This window comes from Mastomys coucha, chromosome X (assembly GCF_008632895.1).
Source record: "Mastomys coucha isolate ucsf_1 chromosome X, UCSF_Mcou_1, whole genome shotgun sequence".
Classification (NCBI taxonomy): domain Eukaryota; kingdom Metazoa; phylum Chordata; class Mammalia; order Rodentia; family Muridae; genus Mastomys; species Mastomys coucha.
In genome coordinates, this window is record NC_045030.1 from 152,857,494 (window position 1) to 152,868,618 (window position 11,125).

General features: G+C 35.7%; 1 protein-coding gene across 6 annotated transcripts in view; it reads left to right on the forward strand.

Annotated features, from left to right (window-relative positions):
• Nucleotides 1–11,125, forward strand: part of Bclaf3 (BCLAF1 and THRAP3 family member 3) — a 64,096-nt gene that overhangs the window by 22,019 nt on the left and 30,952 nt on the right. For 5 of the 6 annotated variants that reach the window (XR_004118587.1, XM_031370167.1, XM_031370163.1 and 2 more), the window contains exons 5-8: nucleotides 1,423–1,598; nucleotides 3,984–4,098; nucleotides 4,940–5,003; nucleotides 7,435–7,550. Coding sequence is in view for 5 of the 6 variants with exons in the window: in XM_031370167.1 (XP_031226027.1) it covers nucleotides 1,423–1,598; nucleotides 3,984–4,098; nucleotides 4,940–5,003; nucleotides 7,435–7,550 (471 nt within the window). In the remaining variant the exon portion in view is untranslated. Of the gene's footprint in view, nucleotides 1–1,422; nucleotides 1,599–3,983; nucleotides 4,099–4,939; nucleotides 5,004–7,434; nucleotides 7,551–9,210; nucleotides 9,579–11,125 lie in introns of those variants that run through there. The other variant, XM_031370197.1, reaches the window with a different exon arrangement.

Here is an 11,125-nt window from a genome sequence, read left to right on the forward strand (position 1 = left end):
TTTGTCTTTTTAAATCCAGGGATAGATTAAGGAAAATCCAGCTTCTATTCTCTTTTTTGTTTGTTTGTTTTGTTTTGTTTTTTGAGATAGGGTCTTACTTTGTAGCTCTGGCTGACCCTCCTGGCTGCTGCCTCTTGAGGGCTGAGATTAAAGGCATGAGACACTCACTACACCAGGCCAGCATCTATTCTTTATATAGATTCTCAGGCTGTTCTTTGCTGCTTTTGACATTCATAGAATATTTTAGCAGGAAAGGATCTTAGCAGGTTCTTTTTTTTAAAGATTTATTATTTATTTATTTATTTATTTATTATATCTAAGTACACTGTAGCTGCCTTCAGACACACCAGAAGAGGGCATTGGATCTTATTATGGATGGTTGTGAGCCACCACGTGGTTGCTGGGATTTGAACTCAGGACTTTCAGAAGAGCAGTCAGTGCTCTTAACTTCTGAGCCATCTCTCCAGCCCCTGGAGGTTCTTATTCTATAGAGAAAAGTTAGTTTTGAGACATGAATAGAGCTCAAATCCTTGTGTCTTCTTGGGATCCCAGGAGACAGATGATTTGATTTTAGCGTGACTTCAGTTTGACTAGATTATTCTTCAAAATAGAGGGAATGGGACTGTAGTTGTGTTTGTGTGTGTGGCTGATGTGAGAATGCTAGTGCACTTGTACTATGGCAGGTATATAGATAGAGATCAGAGGATGACCTCTTTTCAGGGACAATTATAGGGAGTTGTTTTCTCTCCTTTCACCATGGGTTCTAGGGACCAGGCTTGCATAGCAGGTTCTTTTTTGTATCTGCTAAACCGTCTTGCTGTTCCACAGTTAATTTCTTAATAGATTTAGTTTCAAAACATTCTAAGCTTCTCATTGCTTATAGTGAGAATTTTAATAGTTAAGATTTTTAGGTTTGATAACAGCTTTTAAAGTATGGTGGTATTTCAAAGTGGCTGATTACAATGTTTTGACAATATTAAAGTAGAAAAGAGTCTGATTATTTTTTTATATTAGGTGACTTTAATGCCTTATGTGTTTGAAGGAAAAATTCACTTAGAATTGTGATTATTGTGATTTGAAAAGAGCTCAGAACTATTATCTATACTTATTTTCCACTCGTGGTTTATTAGTTTTATAACATGTAATTTTAGTGCCTAAATTATGGCAGAATAATTAAATCTTTTTAATATTTAGTAATCTTTTTTTTTTTTTTTTGGTTTTAAGGAGTTTATTAAGGCGAGAGAGGGAGAGAGTAGGGAAGTAGAGGCCGGTTATGGCCAGGTGGAGAGAAGGGGAGCAAGGGAACAAGTGTAACAGCAAGAGAATAAGAGATAAGAGCTAGTAATCTTAATAGTAACAAATTCCATCCTTGGCATAATAGCAGAAATTACAAACTTAATTAAATATTTCAAATTATTTTAGGTCTACTTCTAGATATTCTGCGGAGAGACAGATATCACATGATTTGGTTGCTATTGGCAAAACAAGAGACAACTTTCATCCAGTATTTCAACATCTTAACTCAACTCAGAATCCTAAAAAGAAACCTACTGAAGAATTTGCTCAGGAAATCATAACAATAATTCACAAAGTTAAAGGTTGGTATGATTTACGCAAAAATTAAGGATAGCAATAAAATAATGTACCAACTTTTCCCAAAATACAAATGCCTTTGATGTAGCTTAATTGTAATTAATATTCCATTTTAAGTAGGTAATAAATTAGGGAATCTGTAGGAGACAGTGCCAGACATTCACTCAAGACTAGTTGTTCTTTTTATGTATTTTCAATAACTTTCTGCTTCAAGTGTTAGTGGATTACAAATCATTAGTCAGAAAAGTATCAGACTACTCCAAATGACAGACATATTAAAAGCCTAATAAAGGAGGAAGAAGCAACAACAGCTATACATTCTAGACAATGCAGAAGTCCAGGTTTTTTTTTTTGTGATATTAGCAACCCTTCCCCAAGGCCTTTCTAGGACTTTATGCTGTTAAACTTGTTCATGTATAATCAGTAGATGATTCCGTTCTTTATGACATCAAAGAATTAAATGAGGGCCTTAAAGATTTGCAGTAAACTTTTGCTTTTCATAAGTGCCCATTAGAAAATCAGTGATGTAAAACAACTTTTCCTAGTAGTACTGCATAAATTATAAGCAAGAGATTCTTTTTTTTAAATAAATCATTTTTTAAAGATTTGTTTATTATTATACATAAGTACACTGTAGCTGTCTTCAGATGCACCAGAAAAGGAAGTCAGATCTCATTATGGATGGTTGTGAGCCACCATGTAGTTGATGGGATTTGAACTCAGGACCTTCAGAAGAGCAATCAGTGCTCTTACCCGCTGAGCCATCTCGCCAGCCCCCAGCAAGAGATTCTTAAGAATGTCAAATTTTTATTTGCTTTAATCTTTACCTTAATGGTTTTTTTTAAATTTTTTTTGAGACAGGGTTTCTCTGAGTAGCCTTAGCTGTCGTGTAACTTCCTCTGTAGACCAGGCTGTCCTAGAACTTAGAACTCAGAGATCTGCCTATCTCTGCCTCCTAAGTGCTGGGATTAATGGTATGCATCACCACCACCTAAATAAGGAAAATATTTTTTTTTTTTTTTTTTTGGTTTTTTTTTCGAGACAGGGTTTCTCTGTATAGCTCTGGCTGTCCTGGAACTCACTCTGTAGACCAGGCTGGCCTCGAACTTAGAAATCTGCCTACCTCTGCCTCCCAAGTGCTGGGATTAAAGGCGTGCGCCACCACCGCCCGGCTGGAAAATATTTTTTTTAAAGATTTATTTATTATGATACATATGTACACTGTAGCTGACTTTAGACGCACCAGAAGAGGGCATAAGATCTCTTTATGGGTGGTTGTGAGCCACCATGTGGTTGCTGGGATTTGAACTCAGGATCTTTGGAAGAGTAGTCAGTGCTCTTAACCGCTGAGCCATCTCACAAGCCCGGAAAATATTTTTAAAATAATTATTTGGGCTAAAGAGATAGCTCAGCAGTTAAGAGTACTGGTCCTAAATTCAGTTCCCAGTATCTCCATGGCTGCTTACAGACTTTTGTAGCTCCAGTTCTAGACCTCTTTTTGACTCTTTGGGCACAAGTCACACACTTAGTGCACAGAAAAAACACTTATACACATAGGTAAAATACATTTTAAAAAATAATTATTTCCTCTCCTATCCCTTAAGTGAAGGGAACCAGATAGATTGGACCTGAGGGTTTAGCTCAGTATTAAAGCTCTTTTCTGAGAATGGGTAAGCCCCTGAGTTTGATCCCCTAAAATTTAATTTTGAATATGAAAAAATATACAGTTTGTCAGCAACAGTTTACCCTCTCAGCTCCAACTCTTTTTATCCAAAGAGTATAGTTCTCAGAAAGTATGATGGTATTACAGAAAAACAGGAGAATATCCCAGAACAGGACTAGTGAGAGAAGATTGCTTGTATAACATTTTGACGGATTAAGTGTATTTTTTCTGTACTATTAAGAGCTTATAGTATAGCTGATTTTAGAATGTATTTATGAACTAAAGTTAATGCAAAAATGAAGTGGTATTGGAAGGCACTCTGTGGTATTTAAATATAACTTAATTCAGCGTTTGTTCAGGGATTGTTTTGATTAAATAGTTAATTGATTTAATTTTCACTGTTGAACTGTAGAGTGTCTTCCAAACTTTCTAGAGTATGGTCTTAACATGAAAAAGAATGATTCTCACTTTGATAACGTCCCTCTTCTAGACAAGAATGCAGATGTGGCAGATAGGAAGAAAATCCTTGAATTCATCAACTCTTGTTTGGGTTTGGAAAAGCCTGTGAGCATTATAAGTTAATATGCAAATAGTTTGGGTCATATTTCTTTTCAAAGGAGAACAGTTTGGATTACTTCGATGGTCCTTTCTTGATGTTGAATTTTATAGAATCTTTTAACGGCATTCAGTTTCACATTGACATGGAACTACTTGTTTCCTTTTTCAGCAAATAGTTCTGTAACACCTGATATTACTCTAAATGAGCGTTTCTCAAGAATAAAAAACAAACAGGATGCAGATTTCAATCAAATGAAATCAAATTCAGATCCAGAATTTCACAGGTAATGATGAATTACTGTCTTTTCACTTACCTCATGAGAATAGTCCTCAGAAGAGATGGGGGAAAGGTCCAGCTTTCTGAGCTTGCTTTTCCTAAGCTTGGTATAGAATCTAGGAGTGTACTTTGTACATAGCAACAAGAGTTAAGCAGCTGTTGGACTAGTACACATCAATGAAGTAGATTGCATTAAAATCATTGACTTAACCCTGTTTGAATGTGTGGGCCTTTGAAAAGATTTACCTACCTTGATTCTGCTATGTCTATAGTAAATTGTCTACTGAAGGGAATGCTGGAAAATGTCAAGCCATTGAAATCAGGGGTTACTTTAAGTGGTCACAAATGATTGTTTGGAGGTCTGAGGATGAAAACATGCATGCCTTCTGTTAGCACTTGTCTGAGCAGGTGGTGTACCCTATATGGAGTTCTGAGATGAATCAATGTTATAATGTTATGTATCACCAAAACTGAGTTTGAGGTCACACTTACTGGTGATTGGAGAACCATCAAGACTTCCCTACAATGTGCTTGTAGGGTATGTGTGACTTAGTAGACTTCCATATAGATGAAAGCCTAGCAGGGTGTGGTGGCACATAACATTAATCCCAACACTTGGGAGACAGGCAAGCAGATACCTGAATTTAAGGGAGTAAGTTTCAAAACAGCCAGGGGTACATTAGAAAGACCCTATCTTAAAAAACAAAAGAAATGAAAAGCTACTTAACAGCAGATTGCTTTGGCTTTTTCTAAGACCTACTAGTATATTTCTAATTCTATTCTGTAGTAAAAGAATCAGTATATAACAATTAGCATAATTATTTAATAATGTGCCTTTATTATTTTAGGCGAATAGATATATCATTGGCTGATCTTCAGAAAAAATACACTATGGTATATGAACCAGATAAGGTAAGTGAGTACAATTATTATTGGTATAGTAGTGGGAAAAGGAGTTAAAGGTCTATAAAGAAAGGATGACATCCAGGAATATAAATTGAACAAGTTCTCCAAGTGAGTGATGGAAGTCCAAGATAGACTGAGATGCTGAAAAGGACAAAATTTTTCAAGAGGCATGGTTATTAAGCATAACAACTTTGAAAGTTAATTTAAAATTACATTGAAGTCTCATCTCAGTGTGCTTATAGAAAATAAGATTGATAGCCATTTTGCAAATCTGGCATGTGGGATATACTTTTAGTTGTATGTGAAAGAAATGTAAAGGAACTGTGGCATCTGCTGCTGCCTATCTATTTGCTGTAGATTTTAGGAAAGATTCTGTGGAATAAAAACCAGCAAAATAATAAAACTAATGCTAAATTTTTTTTATTATCATTATATATGGTTTCTACCTAGTATCTTCCCTCCCACTTTCTATTTCTTTCCTGATTAAAAAGACTTCCATGATTGACCAGGTTGAAAACAAGTCTTTAAAAGCATGTCACATTCTAAATGAATCATTTAATTTTTCCTTTGAGAATTTTTTCTGTAGTGAAAAGTTTTTAATTTATTTCTGATAGACTATATAAATAATTTTTACTTATAAAATAAAGATTTGATAAATATAAGTAGCTTAGTTTATTGAGTAATGCTTTTGTAAAATTTCTAGTTACAGTTGATTGCCAAGAAGTTTGAAGACTTAAAAAATAAATAATTCCAGTATGGCATAGTACATTTTTTTGATGCAAAAAGCAAGAGGAATTTATTGTTACAGTGCACTTGGGTCGTCCCAGACCTGAAGGAGAGGTGGCAACCCCACACAGCTTGTTCAGTGAGCTTTTATACAGCTTTCAGGGCAGTAGCCATTAGGCACAATGTGATTGGCAGAATAGTGTGAGTTTTTAAACTGATTGGTCTTCAGGGAATGAGGTAACAAGGACTTCCCTTGTCTGAAGGTGGGCAATGGTTGGTCCTGTAGAATATGTCCCCACCCTGTGGTCTGAGGAATGTTAATTAGCCTCTCCCTTTCAGAGGGGCAAGTATTCCATGACCTTCCCAAAGTTCCTGAGCTGACCTTTTTATTCCCCCTTTTCTTTGTGCATGCTTCAATCTTGAGTCTATTGTGGATAGTTATGCAGCTGATATCCCTGGTCCTCTGTACTTTCTAAGTGATTTAGAATGTAAAGGCCAAAGATCAAAAGCAGGAACAAAATGATAGGGGTCCTAACAATACAGAAATAAAGGTAGTAAACCAGGGAAGCCGTTAAACCAAGACTCCAACCAGCCCTGACTCTGTTCTCTCTCTTCCACTTGGCTAACCCTTCTCTCACCTTGGCCATTGAATATTTACCTACCCCTGGAATGGTCTCAAATATGTGTTTTCCGATGTTTCACACCCCAGGTAGCATAGAAGAAATGGTTGGCCCCCTAACACTGTTGGGCCTGCTGCTGGCTTCTCCCATCTTGGGGACACACATATATGGGGGTTTCTCGCAGGACACTTTTCAATTTTGAGAGGCTGAACCCTAAACCCCACCCTCTAAGGCCACTTCCGGGACATGGTTTAGATTCACAAGTTCCCCATCCCCCACAATCCTCCCTGTGTCTCCAGGGCAGCGACACCCCAGAAGTCAAGGCCCACTGCTAAATCACAGAAATCAAAGACAGGGTCTAGCCACCAGATACAACTTGGGTAGTGGACCAAGCTATGTCACCTGTGACTGAGAGCAGGCATGGTACATTTTAACAGTCTTTCAGATGCAATTCAGTGTGCTAATAATCCATAACATCTCTTTTATGTAAAAGTTCTAAATTCTTCCCGTGGTCCTTTATAATTGAGGTTTTTAAGTTTTAAAATTTTTCAGTAAATATTTTTCCATTTGACTTCCATAATTTATAATTTTTATGGCTGTATAGTTTTGTTTGATTTATTTATCATAACATCCTGGATCATTTTTCCCCTTAAATTATTTTCACATTTAAGTTGTTTCATTTTTGTTATTTTCAATATCCTTAAAGAGGCAACCTTTTCTTTGGAATCAAATCTTAGAAGTAGGATTCTTGGTTTAATATAAGAGCTTTTCTGATGTTGAACCATGGTAGCCCACACCCCTAATCCCTGCAGTTGGGAGGTAGAAGCAGGTGGATCTCTCTGAGTTTAAGACCAGCCTGGTCTACATAGTGATACCGAGGATAGCCAAAGCTACACATAGAAAAACGCTGTTTCCCAAAACAAACAAAATAGAACTTCAATTGTGTCTCAAAATACTTTTATCAGTTCATGCTACCATTAGCTGGATGGGTATAAAATAATTAAGGGCTTTTATTTAAGTTTCTTGTTAGAAATTGTCTTTGTGCTACTAACAGTAATGTGAATAGTTTGTCTTCTGTCAAAATTCCTCAGACTCTGGTCAAAATAATAGAACCAAATGATCTACGACATGACATTGAGAGGAGGAGAAAAGAGCGATTACAGAATGAAGATGAGAATATTTTTCACTTGGCTAGTCCTACAGAGAGGTAATCAGTAAATGAAAAACATCCTGCTATCAGGGAGTTTGTGGTTTTAGAGTTTTTACATTTTTTGTGCTTAATTTTTGTCTAGAATTTTGAGTGTTCAGATCTGTTTTTATGTGTTTTTAAAATGTTTCAGTTATTCAGTGGTCATTACAGGAAGCTTGATCTAAACATCAAAAATGATGGAGTGGGTGAATATTTGAGGTCTTCTAATTCTAGAGAAGAATATAACAACTGTTTGAATATTAGCAGGGGCCATGACCAGCAACCTTTATGGTCTATTTGGATTAAGCAGTTTGAAACTAATAGGTTTAGACCCTTAGCTTCTGACTTATGTGTATAAAATTTAATGTCAATACAATTAATTCTCTTTGGGAATTCCTGGGTCTATGAAGTAGACAGTTGCAGTAGAACAGGTGGAAGAAGCCAGGTGTTGTGGCATACACCTTTAATCCTAGCACTCTAGAGGCAGAGGCAGGTAGATCTGTGTAGTGACAACCGGTCTCCAAATCAAGACAAGACAAAAACAGAAAAGAAACAGCAGAGGGAGACCTCAATTTGAATCTCATTGACTGCCCATTTACAATTTATCAATAAGCTTTACAAATCTTTAGAAATTTCTCCATACTATAGTGATAAGACCATCTTATTATTATATAGGGGCAGCTATACTATCAAGTCACTGGCATCTTAGCAGAAGTTACAAAGAGATCATCATATCATTTTTTAGATTCAACCTCATAACTCTTTCTAGGGGTCTTTAGTTATCTAGATTGACCCTAGTCTACCTCTAGTTCTGAGAACTAGTGGAATCTTTGACAATTGTGTGAACCCAAAGGACTATGAGGAATAATTGAATGAGACAGACTTTCTAGTTTGGGCAAGGGTCCTTTGAGTCCCTCAGAAGCAGGACTATGACTAGGAAGGGATAGTGCTAATTATTTTTCCATAACCTTTAGTATCAACTTTTAAAAACATTTTAAATGTATGACTAGATTTTTAAATCAACTCTAAACTTGACTAGCCTTACACAAAATACATGGAGCTTGTTTTAATTGGAGTTTATTTTGACAATAAGTTTGGAATGGATTAAAAGGTAGTGAAATTGTGTTTTGCATATAAAACAATTAGAAAATGGAAAATTTTTGTCCTTTCCTAGGTGAAAGTTATCAATTTCCTACTACTATATGCTTAACACATGGTGTCACTTTGTTCAGTGACAAGATGTCTAGTGTGTTTTTCTTAGCTGAGAAAGCTTTTGAAATACAGTATACCAAGAAACAGGATTTTTTTTTCAATTTTTACAATGATAACTATATCATAAATGCCTCAGGGTAGATCCTTGCCCTTTGAGATGATATAGCTTGAATGCTGGAATACTACTTGGGTTTGATGTCTAGTTCTAAGAATCCTAGGTATGTGGATGACCCACATAGCCTCTGTTACCTAGATTCTGATTCCTCATGTGTGAAATAGGAATGAAAACTATGCTTACATCATACAGGATTAAGTAAAATATAGCTGGTTAGCATTAAGTTAATGTTAGCTTTGAGGACAGTGTTATAGCATGAAACATAAGAATTTTAAAACTTTTTCAGTATTCTTTGCCATAAAATTCACCCATTGTAAGTAAGCAATTGAGTTGTTTTTACTATATTCACAGAGTTGTATAAGAACCACTTATCCCAGAAATATTTTGTCACTCCAGATGGAAACAATGTACCCAGCTGTGACCCTGCTCCCCCCCCCCCATATTTTTCTATTTCCCTTCCCTGGCTACCACTGTTATACATTTGACATTTTATATAAATGCAATAATACGATGTCTGGCTTTTTGTGACGTGACTTATTTTATGTAGCATGTATTAAAAGCTTATCCATGCTATAATGTGAGGATTAATTTATGGCTAAATAATGCTCCATTGTATGGATGTGTCATGTTGTTTATCCATTTATCAGTTGATGGACTTTTGGGTTGTTTCCACTTTTTGGTTATTGTGAATAAATAGTACTGTGAACATTTGTGTGCAAGTTTCTGTGTGGTCATGTCTTCATTTTTATTAAGTATATACTTACATGTAGAATTGATGAGATAGGTTATTGCCAAACTGTTTTCGAACATGACTACACCATTTTACTCAATGTGTGAGAAGTTCAGGTCCATGTCTTTACCAATACCTATGGGGTTCTTTCTGTTTTTTTTTTTTTTGTTTGTTTGTTTTTATTTTTTTGTTTTTTAAAATGTTACCAAGGCTGGGGAGATGGCTCAGTGGGTAAAGGTGCCTGCTATCAAGCCTGACAACTTGAACTTGAGTTCATTTTTCTGGAACCCATATGAAAGAAGAAAGCTGAATCTCAAATGCAGTTCTATGCCTTTCACCTGTTCATCATGACAGGCACATCTATACAGTTGCACATCTATACAAATACATATTCTTTAAATAAAAATGAAATTTAGAAATTTTAAAATGATATTGAACTGTTCCATCTTTGACTCAGTTCAATTTTCTTATTAAAATTTACCCTTTCATCTTAGAAATAAAGTTTGCCAAATTGGTCTCATTTTTACATAAGTAAAGTTCAGCATGTAGTTTCTAGAGAAATTCAGATAAAGCATAGTATCATAAATCATAGGATTTAGTAGTTTCCTTTTGTGGGATTTTCATTAAAATATAAGTTATTTGAAGGCTGTCTGTGTTTGCTCATTGCTGTATTCCAGTGCTTGAGTTCAGTCCATATTTGTTGAATGTGTGATGACTTTACACAGCAGCAGAAGGGGCAGATGATACTTTAGCTAGAATGCTTTTCTATTTGGATTACTATTCCTTACTGTTTTGGGATCTTTGGCTGGCCAGCTTAATTCTTGGGCATTCTATCCAATGTCTAAGACCTTGCTGTTCTCTATTAGCTCCTCATTGTGATCAGTATCTTACCTTGTGCTGTTTCCAAAGATTATTCTTCTAACCAGTGTTACTAATTCCCCTACAAAGTGATTGAGATATGTTATATAGATGTGGGCTGTGTGTAATTTAAAAGCTTAAAAATTTTATTAGTGAACTTAAAAAGGACATGAAACTACCAAAACTTTTATTTATCAATAGGGAACTTAGGGAAAAGAAAGTTTATACCAAATGAAGTTGAACTTCATAAAGGTCTTTTCATGTATAAGAGATATGTATGTGTTTATTTCCTTCCTGTGAAGCTGCAGTTCTATGCATTGGGGATACAATGAGAAACTACAGAAAGCTCTTGACTTCTTGGCACTTGGGATTTAATGGTAGGAGAAAGAAAATGTCAGTGGAGTAATGGTTAAAAACTAAGGTAGAAGTGGAAATTCAGCAGGAAGAGTGACTTGTGTGATAGGGTTTTACAGTTAATTTTAGTGGGCATGTGAATTGATTGAAAGAGTCAGCCAACTACATTACCTGAGTGTATATACAGTACAGGGAACCAAATGTAAAGATCTTAAGCAGAAACATGTTCTCTTCTTCAACTTCTAAGGACTAATTAGGTCTAGTAGGTTTGCAATATGGTATAAAGGGGAGATCGCTCAGTGGGCAAAGCACTTGCTGAACAAG